This window comes from Corylus avellana, chromosome 7 (assembly GCF_965113065.1).
Source record: "Corylus avellana chromosome 7, dhCorAvel1.hap1.2, whole genome shotgun sequence".
Taxonomy (NCBI): Eukaryota; Viridiplantae; Streptophyta; class Magnoliopsida; order Fagales; family Betulaceae; genus Corylus; species Corylus avellana.
Genome location: NC_142496.1, coordinates 22,140,963 through 22,159,568, shown reverse-complemented (window position 1 = coordinate 22,159,568; position 18,606 = coordinate 22,140,963). Strand labels below are relative to the sequence as shown.

The following is an 18,606-nucleotide window of genomic DNA, read 5'->3' as shown; positions in this document are numbered from 1 at the left end:
ATTCCAGTGGTATTTATGGCATTATATACTATGTTTTATTCTTACATCATGATCACCTGATTTTTAATTTTACTCAGTATTATGTTAAAAAATTGTCGCTCATTAACCCTGCTACCTCTCTGAACAGAAATCACTCCTCCCTACCAAAATTGCTTCTCTTTTTGAGGCAAATATAAGCGATCAAGAAGAGAAAAGCCAGAGAGAGAGAGAGAGAGAGAGAACCAAGCCCTTTCCAACATCTTAAATGGCGTTACGGGCCAATTCTTAAATGGCATGAATCTCAGCCTATCTTGCAGATATTAACCCATCAAGCTTCACATAATTTGCTAATCTAATCCAATAGCGAGAACCAAAATGAATCTGAGCGAGGAACTCATAAGAAACTACAAAATAAACAAAACTAAATCAAATAATAAACAAACAGAAAAGTATATCCTTATTTCATGCTTCAAATCTTCATAGAAATCGATAACTAAAGTAGAAAAGGTTTTGATACCCCGTTACGAGGCAGCTACTAGTGATTACCATTGCTGGAGGGAAGAGAAACAGAATTGGAGCAAATTTTCCATCAAACAAACGATTATGTAATTGGCTACCCTGATAAATATAACATTATTTTCGTTATGCTTGTGGTCTAGGTAATTGATGCTGATAAAATGTAGCCAAAATTGGCTAAAATGAGGGGGTGGGTGGGAAGGGAAGAGAATAATGGCTGAAATCCAAATCTTTCAAATTTAGTTTAGCAATACCAAAACACAACTAATGTAGCAAGATAAAGAATCCTACATGAAATAAAAACGGAGCATAGTACTAATAGCAATTAAGCACCAAACTTCAAGACTAAAAAATGACTAAAAAAAGAAGTCAATTCAAAGTGTTCAAACCAACATCCAATCGACACACTCAAGAGACAAGACTGTCATTAAGAGACAGTGCAGCTAGCTGATCAGCAGGGCTGTTAGAATGCTGCTGTGCAACATTCCTCAGTACCTCCATGGCCTCTGCAACTTTTGCCTTCAAAGCCTCTGGGGACTCGAGCAAATGCAGAACCTCAGTCTGGTCCATCTCTAGAAGCATGCCAGTAACCTTGGCTGCAGACTCATGCTCGAGCTGATCCACTAGAGGGTACAAAGCTTCACCCAGCATCTGTCCACCCATAAAAGAGAGGGTAATACAAATCAGAAGGCTAGATCACAGAATTTTAACATACCAGCAGACAAACTGCAACTAATAAAAAAATTTAAAAAAATAAATAAAAAAAATAAAAATCTAGGTCAGAACCTACCGTCCTCTGGTGTTCAGGTGTAGCAGCATTCGCAAGAGCCGTAGCCAAAGCCTGAATGGGCATTGGCTGTCCCAGTGCAGCATCTCTCATTGGCACACCACCAATGTCATAAGGAACTGAGAGCATACCTCCGCCCACACCTGGCATTGGAACATCAGGCATGTTGCGACCTGGTGGGTAGCGATAGACTCGTCCCCTAGGAAGCATCTGGGTGATGAAGCAGAGTCATTTTCAATCAGACATGCAAGAAGTCCGACACAAATGAAAAGTACGAAAAATCACATTTCAACTGACCTGCTGCTGCATCAGTGGCACAGGCTGCTGGGTTTGTTGCACAGGACCAGCTCCACGTCGGCCTCCTGGGCGCTGGCCCTGCTGACCCTGTTGGACCATCGGAAAGAAGTATTGGGGCATAGGAGCTCCGCCAGGCCTCATTCCAGGAACAAGTTGCTGCTGGTAACCAAATCCAGCCTACGGATGTTGTTAAGAAAATCATTACCACCACTAAGAAAAACTGACAGACTAACACAATATATAGACGGAATTCCGGTACCTAAATCACTAAAACTAACAGAACATTCATAAAAAGATTATTTCAGCTTCAATAAGAAAAACTACTTTCCTGATTACACTCCTCCAATAATTTCAAACAAAGCACATTGACCACAAATACCGGGAGACAGGATTTATATAACCACTTTAACCATCAACGTACATATGTGCATCAGCAAACCCCATATTCTCCAAAAGCACTTTAAAAAATTAGCCAGTTTGACTGCCATCACTTTTGTTGATGAATTGCAATTACAATTAAAAGTGGGAAGCTCTGTAAACAAGCCAAGCTGGGCCCACTCAACAATTATTTCGATTAATAAAGTTAAAAAATTCAAGGAGATCAAAATCAAACTGCATCATGATTAATTCATATTTCAAGTGAGCAAAATCCAGTCAATCTGGGTACAAATCAAGCTCAATCCTTGGACCACTAACAATCGTATTGGATCAATGTCATGGCTTGCTTTTAAAATTCCATCACTTCAAAATTGAGATTAGTAACACTCGGCTTGCTTATGAACCAAACAATCTAAAGTGGGATATGTTTTCAAAACCAGAAACACATTTCTCTCAAAACTATTAATAAACAATTCAAAACAAATAAAACTTTTCAAAACACAAAACAATAAAAATTTTCCAAGGAATACTCTGAGAAAACATGTGCTTAAATTTCAGATGTATGTAACTTATAACATCAAAAATTTGAAAAAATTAAATAAATTTAAAAAAAAAAAAAAAAAAAGGATTAGAGGTGGCCACATCGCCACCTCCAAGTGAGGAGAGGCATGGCTGCGCTACCACCTCTATCGGGCTACCACCTCTATCGGACAAAGGGGCCACGCAACCATCCCAACAGGACAAAGGAAACCACGCAGTCACCACAAGAAGTCAGGGGCAACCGCACAGCCACCCAAACTACATCAGGTGGCTGCGCAACTACCCCCCTTTTCCGCTGAGCACACTGACACTCTTTTTCTAATTTTTAATTTTTTTTTTTTTATAAATAAAGAGTCAGCTCTACACCCGCTTGTGTTTTCTCAAAATAAGCATGTCTAGTCTTTGTTCCTTTAAAAACACAACCAAACAATCTCCTTAATGGACCCCCCATTTTATCAAATGTGGACCCCACCAAAAAAAACCTCTCACATTAATATCACATCAAAACACTTCCAAACCAAAACCAAAAATAAACTTTTCAAAACCATTATCAACCATACCCAAAAGTACAAGGCCTATCTCACATAGATTATTTGAAGCCCTTACACAGTTAAAAGCTTATATATCATAGCAAATAAACACTCCAACTGTGATCAAGTTGCATTAAAAAATAAAAATAAAAAAGAAGAAAACAAGCAATATATGACCAAAAAAAAAAAAAATAGTGAGCATTTGAAAGAACAGTGTCACAAAGAGAACATCCACTGATCCGTCAATACTATAAATAAAATAAAATAAAAATAATACTTAAAAAAAAAAAAAAGCGCAGAAGCTTCAAGAATAAGTTTTCCAAATTAGTTATAGTTCACGACATTAACAAGTTTATCATTAAACTTAAATAAATCTTAAACCAAAAAATCCTCCAACTAATATTGATTCAATTGTAGTGAAAATTAACCATTTTTGGAATCGATGATGCATTAACTTGCAAATCCTAAATGATGCTAACAGGCTTTAACCTTTTCTCCAAGCAAATTGTTCAAACAAGATTACATATAATCAAAGACTTGTAAAGGAATGGAGATGGTCAAATGCAACAATCAATACCAAATTCTGATGAACTAATAAATATATAACAGATTATCAAGTGTAGTTACTTGTGGCGGAATTATAGCCGGAGGTGCTTGCCCATACAAAAATTGTTGACCGAGACCTGGAGCACCAGGAGGATAAATTGGCATACGTGGAGCAACAGAAGGTGCCATAGCAACTGGCCTCATTTGTGAAAATTGTGCCTGCATAATTTTCAGAAACAAATCCATTTACTAAAAAGACAAATGAATAGAAGTACATCAAGCACCAACAGCGAACTGGGTGTCATCTAGAGTCTATTATTCAGAATAGTAAGTGTGTGGCAGGTATTGTATGAAATATTCATCAGCATTATGGGCTTTTGTCAGGTGCATCATGGATAAAGCCAAGACTGCATGCTTGAGATCTCGAATTGCTGGAAAGGGCTGGGCAGGATAAGAGCCTAGCCCACCACCATGCTTAAATGTGATGTCTTTGGAATGACCATAATATTAGAGATTCCAATTCTTGAGTTCAATCTACTTTACCTGGGACTTTCTTCTATTCATCCTCTCTTCACACAAATTTTGGTGGCTCACCATTTTTGGTGTTTTCAAATGTTAACCAATCTCTAGACAGTAGACACTTTGTACATCCATAGTCTTTTAATGCTTCCAATCTACTAGGGCTATGGCCTCCTCCCTCTCTTTTCCATAATTTTTTTTTTTCGTATTTGTTGGGAAATAAAATTGATCTCATGAGAGGGAGGAGACAAGAGTACCATAAAAACAACATATCTAATCTACATGAACATTACTTTTATCTTCATTTTCACAAATTAATTAAATTTAGTTGTTCCCTATTACAGAAATTCAAATAGATCTTACAATTAGAGACCTTAAACCAGCACAATCGCAGCTTTGAACCATTTCTTAATTTACTTTATCTGTCATACTGTTCAATGTCTCGAAAAGGTAACAATAAACTCAAATTTCATAAAAATCTTTGAAAACGAAGTAAAAACTAGGGATAATACTTCATTGCCAGATTAAAAAAATTTAAAAAAAAAAACCCAACAAACTAAGGAAACAATTTGCAACAATGCCATGTCAACAAAACAATGCCATGTCATCCAATACAGGAAGTAAACAAGATAAAAATCAACCCATATAGTATATAAGAGAAAACACCTAGCTAGCTAAGAGAAGAAAAAAGAACAAAGAAATCATTATAACTAAGCACCAGAAGTTTAAAATTAATATAGCTCATATCCACCATGAAATTTCTGTGGATGTCATAAATCTTCCTGAGATATGGATGCAGAGCAGTAAACAAGATCAAAAACAAAATCAGCAGTCTCATATAACTACCTTTTTGGTTTAGGAACAGCGTTAACTATTACAAACAACAACCATAGCACATATGCCTACGATCACTTTAGATAAAATTAAAGAATACATAGAAAATTGATTCTTATGCCACTCCATTCTTATTACAACCCTAATTTGACTTTTTACAACATTACAACAGAGACAGCAGCTTTCATTCTAAAGCACAAAAAGCTATTAACACAGAAAGCAGCAATTTGATCATCCATAAATAAGATAATGCAGCAAAATTGCTCATCCAAGTTCGTTCAAGCATGCTCCTTATTCATCATACCTGCAACCGTGCTCTTCTCTCTTCTTTCCGCTGTGCGAGTGCAACATAGAGAGGCTTGCTGACAACCATCTTACCATTCATTGCATCAAGCTGTAAATAAACAATAGCATATCAGTTTCTGATTGCATAGTTAAGACCAATAAAGAGATGATGTAGACTTACAGCTCGAGAAGCTTCTTCAGAGGTTGAGAAAGCAACAAATCCAGAACCTCTACTGATTCCACTGGGATCACGCATTACCTGCAAAGTCAGATCAATGAATTATAGCCACCACCCTGATAGGAGAAGCAATGCAAATTGGAAATTCAGATTTTTTAACAAACAAGAAACATATTTACAAACCTTGCATGAAGTGATTACTCCAAACTCTGAGAACAATTCCTTTAGTTTTTCATCACTAATACTATCATCTAAATTTTTAACATATAAATTCAGCCCTTGATACTTGTCAACAGCTTCCTTCATTGTCTGCTCAAATTTTCCTTTCAGTTCAAGCTCTCTTTCTGATTTTTTCTGGGCTTTTCCTACATACCACTCCTTGTCATCAAAGGCCTTTCCATTTAGCTCATCAACAGCTTTGGCAGCATCATCTGCATTTTCAAAGTTGACAAAACCAAAACACTTTGATTTTCCATCCACATCCCTCATCACCACAGCACTGGTAATTATTCCATATTCACCAAAAACTTTCTTCAAGTCTTCATCTGTTGTTGCTTCTGATAGATTTTTCACAAAAACATTATTAAACTTTGTCTTATTCAAAGCACTTTCTCTTTCCTGCTTGCGAATATGGTGTCCAACGTACACTTGTTTGTCATTAATCAGCATGCCGTTTAACTTGTCTATTGCATTCTGTGCGGACTCTTCATTCTCAAATTGCACAAAACCATAGCCTCTGGACTGCCCATTGGCATCAGTAGCTATCTTGCAAGAGAGAATATTTCCAAAAGAAGAAAATGTATCGTGCAATGCTTTGTGGTCAATTGCCTTGTCCAGATTCTGCACACATCATTTTACATGAGACAGAAAATTGAAGACAAAGCCAACATTCAATCAAGGCACAAAAATTAAAACCAAAAAAAATAGCCTATACTACTGTTTTATGCAGGTTGTGGGATGAGGTGGGTTTTCAGAGTCCTTCAACTCCTTGAGCAAAATGCAGCAGAAGGAACGACAATACAAGGATAAAGCCTGACATCTCCACCAGGTGAAACAATGAGATCACCATTTATACATATGCGTGTGAGAATGCACGCCCGTTTGAATGAATGACAAGTTACAGCAATCCAAACCCAAAATGAACTATTATTCCAAACCAATTAGACTGCGGAACACCTAAAACCCAATCATACCAAGATACTATTTTCCATTCTGGCGCACAAAATCTCCTACTTTGTAGGGGAAAGAAATCCCAACTATACAAACAACCACCAAAATATTCTACAGGTATGCCTACACTTACAGAAATACAAGGACAAATGGGTTTTGGGGGAAGGCACAAATAGATCAGCTGAATATGAATACCTTGATGAATATATTCGCAGTCCCACTCTTGCGAGTACTAGGGTCCCGATGAGAATACATGATTCTGATGGGCTTGTTGTTAAGCGGAGTGAAGTTCAGTAGGTTCAATGCCCTCGCCGCTGTAGATAAGAATAAGCAATTACTTAAAAAAAAAAAATTGTTCAATGTGGATGTACTAGATGTATTTGCTACATGTTAATCTCTCAAACCAAACAAGAACACAGAAGAAAACTAGCTTACAGTCGAGACTGACAGAAATAAACAGGCCAGGATAACCATGAAGTACTCCTTTGTGTAATATCACATTAAACAGGATACAGAGAACATCCAAAAAGTTCAAATAGAAACCATATGCACTTATTATGATGCTTGCAACCGCTAAAGCTATAAGCAAGTAATCGCATCCTCAAGACAAAAACCATATGCAATGATTAACAAAACCTCGATGAATCCAATTCCTTCACTAGCACTTGCAGGCATTTTCCAATCATATGGGGAAACCTCAAACCATATACTAAAGGTCCAATTCCAGGAAATCATAAATAATCCACAAATATGCTACAAAAAGAAAAACAGAGCCAGAGCAAAGACTGACCATCCTGAGGGTTGCTATAGTTGACGTAGCCGTAACCGAGAGATCTCCGGGTGCTCATGTCCCTGCAGACCCTAACCGACACGACTTGACCGCCAGTCTGGCTGAACAGGTCGTAGAGCTGGGAGTCCGTGACGTTCACGTCAAGATCCCCAACGTACAGCGAAGTCGTCACGAACTGGTTCGCACCGGCGCCCGATACGACACCGTTGGGCCCCGACACTGGAGCCTGATGCTGAGTCTGAATCTGCGCCATTTCACCAGAACAACAAAAACCACAAACCCTTCTAGATCCTTCTTTTTTTTTTTTTGCTAATTTTTTTCTTTCCCTCTCCTCTTGTTATTCAAGCTTAACCCTAGAGAGAAAACACTAGACTCAAATTTCAAGAAACCCACGCCGATAAATTCTAAGCCCTAAGGACCTGGGTGATACTCTGGAAAGTATAATTTGGGGGATTTTTTTTGGTTTGTGAAGGAGGATAGAAGAGGAGAGGGAGGGGTAAAACGGGGATAAATCGTCCGGATATCCGAACGTTGCCTGACAGAAGACGACGGAGGTAGTTACTGAATTTTCTTTTTTTTTTGGGGGAGGGCAGAAGAAAACTGCACCGCACCGGCTCGGAGGTCAGCGGGTGGTTTATATAGCGGGGCCGCGAGGTTGGGAAAGTGGAAACCCTAGTTTCATATGTAGAGCGAATGTGGACCGTCCGATGCTTCTTGATTCCTCCACCTGGCAGTTTTAGTCCGCCGGCTAAACCCGAAGGCCAAAACTGTTAGAATGAGATAATGCATAACATTCGGACACGTGAGGACTCGTGGCGGCTTAGCCACCATTTTCTTTTCCTTCTTTCTAAGTTTCCTTTTTTTTAGCTTTTTGGCTTTCAAGTCTGTGGGTGAGTCAGCTTACATGATTTTTTTTTGGTCTTTTTTTTAAGAGCTTTTTGCTGTTAAAAAAATAACAAATAACTTTAATCACAAAGTATTCACAAAAAAAATATATTAAAATTACTTTTATTTTCATGTCACATTAGAACATTTTTTTAACTAAAAATCAAAAAATACTCTTTATAAAGTATTATCAAGCAAATCCTCGAGTTTTATTTAAATTAGATTTGACAAATTTTTTCTAAATAAATTTATAAAATTATTATGTATTTCTTAGCAAACTCTTTAAATGCTATTAAAAAGTTTAATGGAAAATCATGAATGATATATATAAACAAATTTCTTCTTCACTAATGTTTTTGTAAATCAATTAACAAATTTCTTCTTCACTAATGTTTTTGTAAATCAAAAAATCAAACATGAGCAGTTTACTCCCCCGATTACAATACCATAGATACACTTTGGAATTTCTTTAATCAAAACCATATCCATGACATACTTGGTAGCTTCTCTAGCCAAACCATGAGTTATTAAATTTGCATCACTTTTAACATGTTCAATCCTACATGATTTCAGCAACCGCAGACGTTCTTGAATACCATCTACAATATGCCCAAAATTGCTCCAATTTTGTTTTTCGCTCTAACTGCATTAACAATTTGAAGGGCATCTCCCTCCACAGTAACATAATAAAATCTCATCTCCCTACTTAATTCAACCGCCTATAAAGCTACTAGAGCTTCCACAACAATAGGTTCAACCAGATAATTTTTTGTCATGCTACATGAGGCTAGAATGCTGACATCATGGTCTCGTACAATAATCTCAATACCAATTCTTCTAAGCCCCTTATCCACAACAACATCCGAATTAATTTTAGGGTTAAATACCTTTACAGTACTTGGGCTTTGTGCCATAATCAAATAGCCATCTTGGTTTTAAAAAATATTACAAATATTATCTATGGTAAGCCAATAAATCCATTTAGTACTTTCATCATGATTCTGTTAATTTTTTTAACGGAGTGCCACATACCACTTACACATTGACTGATACATGTAATTTTAAGGCGGCACATGGCGTCGTATCTATGTTTTTGGGTGCCATGTCAGATTAAAAAATATTCAAAATAATATGTAACCCAAAAAAAAAAAAAAAAAAAAAAAAAATTATGGAGAGTTGGATTGGGGGTCACCCACCACCCCATTTTGGCCATAAATTTTAGCTAGGGGGTGGCCAAACCACCCCCATGGCATTGGGGGTGGCCGGCCACCCCCTATGGCCAAAATGGGATGGCCAGCTACTCCCAACCCAATTCTCCATATATATATATTTTTTAATTATTATTTTGAATATTTTTTAATCTGATGTGGCACTCAAAAATACAGGTATCACGTCATATGTCGCTTTGAAACTATAGGTATCAGTTCACATGTAAGGGGTACGTGGCGCTCCGTTAAAAAAATTTACAGAATCATGACAGAAGTACCAAGTGAATTTATTGGCTTACCGTAGATATTATTTGTAATATTTTTGAAAACTGAGGTAATTATTTGATTATGACGCAAAACACAAATACTAAAAATGCATTTAACCCTTAATTTTAAACATACATGTGGGAGAATCATGAATGATATTGGTTTGCTTCCAAAGCATATTGGGTATGTTTGTTTAGTGTGTTTAGGAAAGTATTCTTTTTATTTTTACTTTGAAAAGTATTATAATTTGACATATAGGAAAATCATGAAGGAAGGATGTTAACCCATAGCTTTACTTTGGTTACTGCAAATAATAATTATGATTTATTTTAGAAAAAAATATATATATATTAGTTCATGTGATTTTACCTATTTGTAATTAGTTTCCTAGGCATGCCTGGATTTTCCATTAGGTAGCAGTCCTTTAAGGTCCTTAATGGAATAAGGCCCCTTACAATTAATATCATTTATATAAAAAATCATTTAAGGCCCCAGTTATAATAATAATAAAAAAAAAATTCAATATCTTTAGTTAAGACATGAATAATGATTAAAAAAATTATTATCAATTGAAAGAAAGCTATAAGGGATTCAATGCACAAGTTATTGGAACTTTAGAGGAAAAAAAATGAAAAAATATGAAAAGTCACAAAGAAAGAAATGCCTCAATTATGATAATAAAAAGAGGTTAGTCAATGCTCTCTAATTAAAAACTAAATAATGGTAAAATTATTTAGTTTCAAAAAATTAAAACCATTAAAGAATGATAAAGGGCTGGGCATTGGCAACAATAAGCCCAGAAAAAGCTTGATAAAAGGCTCCACCCATTTCGTGAGGTTTTGTTTGCATGTCCATAGCATGGCATATTGGCATATACTATAGGCAAGGCCATTGGGCTCAAATGTGGCGGCCCATTAAGAGGGTGCTAACCAAGCCTTGAAAGTTGAACACAAACTCTTGTTGGTGGGCCATTATTATGGCCATACCCTCACAACTCTAGGCTTAATCATTACACTTGTATAGAGTTCGGTTGCTAAGCCCAACAATTTGATAAAATTAGGAGTGAAAAAGCGAGCGGTTAATAATCGCCCGATAATCATTAATCGCTAATCGCATATATATATATATATGAAACAATGTATAATATTATTGTATTACCATATAAACGACATTGTTTTGGGATTTTTTTTTTTTTTTTTCAAAAAAAAAAAAAAATCAATTTAATAAATTTTTAAACTTTTATTTTAAAAAGCAGTTAGTGGTTAGTAACTCCCGCTGGTTAACCACCTAGCAGTTAGCCGACTAGGCAATTAGCGGAGGTAGTTAGTGAATTTTACGAACTGCCTAGGTAGTTATGGTTAGCGGTTTTAGCCAATAACATTATTGGCTAAAATCATTAACAGTAATTGCCATTTCAACCCCTAAAAATAAAGTATAATTGCTGTAAAAGATTTAGATGGTCAAGATTTGACAACAAATGTGCTCTCAATTTCATTATAGCATACAAGCCAAATACGTTGAACATGAACCAAGCATTTGTGTTAGCCTTGTCAACCCAGTCCAGTTTCCCGGTTTTTGACCAAAATTGGAGACCGGGGTCGGGGTACCCCGGTTTCTGGTTTTGGGCAACCAGAATCGGAAACCGAGTCCCGGTTACCGGCCGGTTCCGGTTTTACCCGATGTGGTAACCGGTTTTTTAAGAATAATATTTGCCGTGACCCACGGTCACCTTCTCCGGCAACTTTTTTGCTGAACCCAGCCACAAAAACTCCTCTCCCTCAGCAAAACCCAGTGAAACCTAGAAAACCCACAACCCAAAAACTCCTCTCCTTCAGCAAAACTCAGCAAAACCCATAAAACTCACAACCCAAAACTCCTCTCCCTCAACAAAACCCAGAAAACCTATAACCCAAAACTCCTCTCCCTCTAGATCATCCATGTACATTTGATCTTGTGCCGATATCTCCTCGTCTAGCTTCTCCTCAACCGCCTTAGTCACCGTCAGCACCTGCTTCGCTAGAATTTGCGCATAAAAAATTCAATGCCAATACATATATGTATTATGTATGGACAAAGAGAGAGAGAGAGAGAAAGAGAGAGATTGTGTGTGTGTGTGTTAGAGAGCGGCGGCTAGGTAAGGAAGAAGAGAGGCGTAAACTGTGAAGTGAACCACTAAGTGGCTAAAAACAATGTATATATATATATATATATATATATATATATATATATATATATTAAAATATATTATTTTATATATATATGCACCTGGTTCCGGTTTCTCGGCTTTTACCGGGTGCCAAAAACCGGGACCAGAATCGAGGTCCTGGTTTTTTTTTTGCAACCGGAACTGGAATTGGATCTCTGGTTCTAATTCGATTCCCTGGTAATTTTTGACAGCCCTAATTTGTGTTATGCATTGCACCATAGCATATAGCTCTATGATACACAACTATTCTATCGTCTACAACAAATTCAGTGATCAAACGACCCACAACTCCTACACTTTCGATTTCAGTGATCCAATGGCCCTCATTTGCTAAACAAAAGTATCTGTTTTTCGTGCAGTCTACGAATCAAGTAATGATATAAGGAGGAGTTCTCCTACAGTCTTCCCAAATGTGGAGTGACATTTAAAATCACTAATAAATCAAAATTCAATAATGATCATCTCAAATTCAATGGTGATTTTAAAAGTCACGTCACATTTGGGGAAGACTCTATAGGAAGTTTTAGTTCTCCTTATATCATTACTCCCACGAATCAATGCCACTGGATTTGCAGCAAACGACGTGTTCGTAAAACTCGTCCTCACAAAATACAAATAGACTTAATTATTTTTAGAAATAAGGGTTAGTTTTTTTTTTTAGAAAATAATATTCACTTTAAGACTGGGATAATACAAGAAAAACACCTGACATTTTCTAAAACAGTCCTCTTGAACGTCTATAATAAAAGACAGTGGACTTGTTTTCTTTGGAGAAATCCCAAAACGGTCTGATCTTACTGCCCTTCCGGATCACATATACCCTTGAGGATTGAATTGAACAATGGAGATGGGCTTGAATCTGTTTTGGCCAATTTGGCTCAACAAGTTCCCTGTATGGGTATTTGCATTTTGCCATTTACGTTGCTGGAAAATCAATATAGGCTTTGAATCTTTGATGGTGAATTATATATAGGCTTCAACTTATTGGGGTTTCTTGGAAATTACAAATAAAAGAGGGGATGGATTGAACTGATCACATGTATTTCTTATTTGCAAATTATCTTTGAAAACATTTATGTATCTTTTTTAACTAGATCAATCATATGGTTTTTTTTCTCCGATTTCTTCTCTGGCGGTCCTTAAACAATCCTTAATAATAATAATAATAATAATAAAAATAAACAATCCTTTGAAACCAGAAGAGAAGAGATGACAAGTTTTGGGACCACGCTTAATAAAGCGGAGGTCACAAGTTTGAATCTTCCTCCCCCTCTTGTGCGGACATGTCAAAAAGAAAAAAACAAAAACAAAAAACAAAAAAAAAAACAAAAACAAAAAAAGATGAGAGAAAAAGAGAAAAAAAAAAAAAAATCATCAATGGCGTGAAATAGGATGAGAGAGAAAGGGAGAGGAGTTATTGGTTTATGGTTTCTTTAATTTTTGGTGTAAATTACACTATTACCTCATTTGCATCCATACCTTTAACTTGCGACAACTCCCCTTTATGAACTTCCATTTTTTCCGAGTTCCACTCCGAGTTTGATTGGGCATTAAATGTAGATGAAAAACATGTCATGCGTGCGTCTGAAAAATTGCAATAAGAGTCTATTTGGGATTGTGTTTGAAAAATAGAGTTTTTAAGTCAAAAAGAGCTTTTGGGCAAAAACTTTATTTTTAAGTTTTTACCAAAAGTGCGTTTTGATCATTTTTAGGCTTTTTGGATCCTTAAAAGCGATTTTAATTTTTTTACTAAACGATTACTTTTTCTTCAAACGAACTTTTTAAACGTTAAAAGCACTTTTAGGCTTGTCAAACATGCTCGAACTCAAAGTTTAGAAGGGTGAGTTTAAATGAGGTGGTAATTTGGGGGCGAAATGTAATTTTATCTTATAATATATGTATTGCAACCATATCACTCTGCGTCAAGTGAGACTCAAGTGTGACATATTTTGTCAAATTTAACGACCCAATCTGTTCCAAGGTGCAACTAAAAAAAAAAAAAAAAGGTAATTCGTAAGCCAAGTTGCAGTGAGTCAAAATTTAGAAATATGGATAGATAAATTTTTTTTACTATTTTAAAAATTGCATCCCTCCCCAATATCTCGATCCAACTATGCCATGGTCTACATGGAGTATTCATGCAAGCAGTCAGGGTCCTACTAATATCGGATCAGGATTTTCATAATTTATTGTTTAAATTATTAGCAATTTAAATAATAAATGTGAGAAAGTTCTTATGGTGTCCACCTACCCAAGCTTATAAATGGACAAAATTTGTCTCGACAAGTAGGTCTCATATTTACCATCTAAATTGTTAAGCTAGTAATCTAAACAGCAAAATCACTTAGAGCATGTTTAAAATTGTGTTTGAAAAATAGAGTTTTTGAATTAAAAACACTTTTTGACATTTAAAAGCGCTTTCAATTTTTTTTTACCAAATTGATATATATTTTTTTTAAACAAATACTTTTTAAGTATTAAACGCATTTTTAAATCCCTCAAACGCTCGGCCAAACAAACCCTGTCATAGCTTTTCAAAGTTTGACCATCATTTTGGAGTATCTGCATGCATGGCATGGTGTATATACTATTATATGCATGTAGACTGCTCACGGAAAAAAAAAAAAAAAAAAAGTTAACAATTAATATTTACCCAGATCAGGAAATGTTGGCGAGGGCGAAGGGTCTGACGACACACGTAGCTCATGGTTGACGGCAAGAAACCTTTTCAATCAGCTATTCGAATTTCGTTATCTATCTTTCCCTCCCAAATCTCATGGGTATAATAAACGAGTGTCCCCACCACCGAACACTAAATAATTTGCATGTCAATCATGGAATTTTTTTTTTTAAAAAATGAAAGAATCGTGAGAGAGTAGATATATGTCCTGCGCAACTTTATCAAAGTCTTAGAAAGAGGGTGAAATATAATGATATTTTTTGTTTGGCAATAAGTATAGTGGACATGTCAATTTTCAAAACATAAAATACGAAGAAGAAAGGGTTAAGAAGTAGGTGCGTGGACTTCAGTGTCCATAGGTTTCTCCTTTTTAACCTAAAAGCTTGAATTCAACAAGTTGCTGTAGTCAAAAGAAAGGCTCACAGTAACACCCACCAGGCACAGAGATATATCGATCGTCGAATAAAGAGTGAGAAGATAGCGCTTTGGTTACAAGTCAGGAATAATAATAAGCAGTAGCGTACAAAGAGACAACTTTGTCTTTCTTCTTTCCCGAAAACGAAGAAAGAAGAAAAAGAAAGAAAAAAAAAAAGAAAAGAAAAAAAAAAGAGCACATCTTCAAAGCAGCTTACAATGGAACCAAAAAAAAGAAGCAATTTTTTCAAACCCCTTCATCTGCCTTCCGGGTGTAATGGGAAGAGCTCCAGAGTTCTATCTCCTTCCGCCTCTTTACATGACCTGCTTTCTTCTTCTAAGCTTTCAAATCCCCAGCTCCGACACTTCCGCTTGTATGGACTATCTTCCTGTTCTCTTTCTAATTCCCCCTGTGCAACATTCCAAATAAGATATATATGAAAACCTTGTTCGCTTCGTTTTAAGAGAAAGAAAGTACGACTGACAGACTGATGAGTGAGATGACGTGACAGTGAAAATTCGTACCCTAGTTTCCAAACTGATAGTTGTAATGGGAGCCGGGGTTCTCGGACAATGGCTAAGACCAAGACTGCTCCGCTTCTGCTTCTGCCGCTCGCGGGCTTTATGATTTTGAAACCAATAAAACACATTCTTCCCTTCGATCTTGCCGTACTTGCCGAGCTGCGCGGTGATTTGTTCAATTTGTTGTGCGTTGGGAGTGCGCATTCCTCCCTTATACAGCATCTCCAATATCCCAATCTGTTCTTGCGTCGGATTCCACCGTGTCCCTCCTGGGTGCGTTTCCACCTGCATTAATTAATTAATCTTAATTATGTCAAAGTTTTTTGTTGGTGGATTTATTTAACGTTATTATATATATAAAACATATATGCATGAAGCTAGCGAAGCAATAATTTAATTAATAAGAACGTGGGATTTAGAATTGAACCTGGGGAGAATCTCGCTTGTCGTCAGAGGATCCGAGCTTTCTGGGACCACTTTCGGGTCGGATGAAGCTCTTGAGATCGAAAGCCGGCGGGACAGCGTGAGTAGGAGAAGTAGTGTCGGTGGTAGCCAGCTTGGGAGCAAGAGGGCGTAGGCGCTTGCAGCCAAGCGTGAGGGAGGGTTCGTGCTGCTGATCCCAAAATCCACGTGCGAACTGATGAACCTTCATGCTTCCCATGGTGGAGGACTGGAAGATTAGAGTGCAGTAAAATATATAGAGAAGAAGATGATGATGAGAGAATTAAAGTGAAAGAAAGTGGGAAATGAGGTGGTGCTTGTAAAGAAGCAAGACCAAATGATGAGGTGAGGTTGACTTGGGATTTTCCATGTATAAACAAAAGAAAAAAGACATAAAAGATGAACAGAGAGAGAGGGAGAGGGATGATCGATCGTGTGTGAGCGTGTGCGTGTGAGTGTGTATGTGCGTGTGTGTTGGCCCGTCAAATCGGGTCGTTTTTTTCTTGCTTTCATGATAAGGTGTCCATGCTTTTCGGTGGCCTCTTCGGGTCTTTTTTTCAAGCTTTTTCACCATAAAGAGAGAAAGGGGGGAGGGAATGATAAAAGATTCTTCCAATCCCAAAACTTGAAAATGCAAACTCTTTGCTTTTTCAAGATACGGATATGGGTGAGTGAGAATAACTGAATGCCGTCGTCTTTAAGTGGTAGAGAATTGTTAAAGAATAAATCACATTGTGCATTTATGTCTCTTTCCCACATTATTTTTATTTTATTATCATATCCACAATAGAAAGCTAGCAACAATTGTGTATAAATAATATATATATTTTTTTAAGTCTAGTCATTCCACGTACCAAACGCTAACGCCAAATTTCAATATTTATAAATCTTGAGCTCCAATTTTCCCAATATTACCGCTAATAAACGGTAACCCTTTTATATCATTTTTTTTAATTTTATGGCAGTAACTTGACTTCGGCACCTACAATTTTTATTTAATTTTGTTGATGTAACACGGTTAATCAACTTTTGATTTATTTATTTATTTTTTTAAACAAGGAATTGATCAATTGGTAATCGATAGTATCACATAAATAAGTTGAGATAAAGGGGTTGTATGTAGCAATTTTTTTTTTTTTTTTTTTTTAAAAAATTATATATGTATTGTTGGTGCAAGGACCTATACTAACCTCAAGACCGGCTTTCAGGGGGGAACTCTATAAGAAAGGGGTAGAAGTGTTCACCAATGGAGTTCGGTGAATCCGCTCCAACGCCTATGTTAACAAAGGTACGTATAGTGAACGGGTATTTTGACAGATTTTGGCTAAGGTTCAGAATATATAAATGTGAGGTTTACTCATGTGCTCCATATATAGCCCGGCACTCTCTTAGGGTTTGAGGGACTCCCGCCAAGAGATTGTTACTTGACTTGAAGATTCTCTCCCTCGATTTGTTAGGAAAGGCAATATGACATGGGCATTCTGTAAGATAAGTTGGTAGAGGGAGAATCGTTTGTTTAGTAACATCTATTTGGTGAGGATGCACTCGGATCTTGGTGGCTGGTTGGGCTATGGATCGTCGAATTGTTAGGCTGTTGGGCTTTAAATGGCATGCAATTCTTCATACTTTTGGGGTGAGTTGGGTTTTCTGATGGATGAAAGCCTTCCTATGACCGGTCGGTATCTAGACCCTCCAGTAGCACCCAATTCTCCTGGATAATTAATATGCAAATCAATTTAAGAAAATTTGAAATGAGTGATTTGAGCTCGACAGTAAGCTTTGGAAGGCTCATCGGTATCTGGGCCCTCCATATATATTAATTAGGAGATGGGGTAAATAATGATTCTTCTATCCACCTATATGATGAATTTGGTGTAGAACTGGCATGAACATGATAGGGTCAGCTGATAACTGCAATCACGGAAATGTTGCAGTGATTGAGTGTATCACGTGTGATTGGGCATATTAAGTGAGACATACACAGCATACATGAGGTGCTTTTTTTCCCTTCAGTGAAGGTGCATGATTGAAAAACATATTTAGTATCTACCAACAACGACAAACTAAACATAATATACCTAATCAGTAAATTCACTTTATTATATATGTTTGGTTAATTATGTGTTTCCTAGGGGGGGCAACGGCGTAGATCGAGTTCATTGACTAGTAATTTCAAGGGAAGTTCTGGACTTGGTTGCTGTTGTACATGCATGTGTCCAACGACCAAATACAACATATTAAAACATGTTAATTTTAGTGGTTTTGTTTAATGTAATTGTAGAGAGAGAAAGAGAGGGGGAGAGAAGAAGGGGACACTATTTTTAGTTTTTTTATTATTAATTTTTTAAATAGCTAGGCTTTTTCCAAAAATAGTGATCTAAAAAACAATTTCTGAAGTAATTATTTAAAAAAAAAATTAAAAAAGAAAAGAAAGAAAGGATGCCTTTAATTCTTATGATCTTTCTTCTGTTTCTAATGAAGAGGGTGTTTCAAAAACCTTGGCAATGTGGGGAAGTAGCTTTGATGCCATGGCCACCGTCTGCCACTTTTTATAATAAAGTCTCGTGTGTTTTCTAGAAGAAGTTAGGAAAGGAAAGCGGCCGTATCCCATATATGCTGTAAAACCACCGATTC

At 36.6% G+C, this 18,606-nt stretch overlaps 2 protein-coding genes across 2 annotated transcripts; both read right to left on the bottom strand.

Annotated features, from left to right (window-relative positions):
* Nucleotides 1–709: 709 nt before the first annotated feature.
* On the bottom strand, nucleotides 710–8,061 carry LOC132183654 (polyadenylate-binding protein 2). Its single transcript, XM_059597012.2, has 9 exons — nucleotides 7,350–8,061; nucleotides 6,755–6,873; nucleotides 5,573–6,229; nucleotides 5,393–5,470; nucleotides 5,231–5,320; nucleotides 3,655–3,792; nucleotides 1,580–1,756; nucleotides 1,286–1,492; nucleotides 710–1,146 (listed from the first exon to the last, which is right to left on the bottom strand). Exons 1-9 carry the CDS (start codon nucleotides 7,600–7,602, stop codon nucleotides 904–906), a joined length of 1,962 nt encoding a protein of 653 aa, XP_059452995.1. The 5' UTR covers nucleotides 7,603–8,061; the 3' UTR covers nucleotides 710–903.
* Nucleotides 8,062–15,032: 6,971 nt separating this feature from the next.
* WOX4 (WUSCHEL related homeobox 4) lies at nucleotides 15,033–16,192 on the bottom strand. Its single transcript, XM_059598797.2, has 3 exons — nucleotides 15,959–16,192; nucleotides 15,535–15,816; nucleotides 15,033–15,419 (listed from the first exon to the last, which is right to left on the bottom strand). The coding sequence occupies exons 1-3, from the start codon at nucleotides 16,190–16,192 to the stop codon at nucleotides 15,267–15,269; spliced, it is 669 nt and encodes a 222-aa protein (XP_059454780.1). The 3' UTR covers nucleotides 15,033–15,266.
* Nucleotides 16,193–18,606: the final 2,414 nt, after the last annotated feature.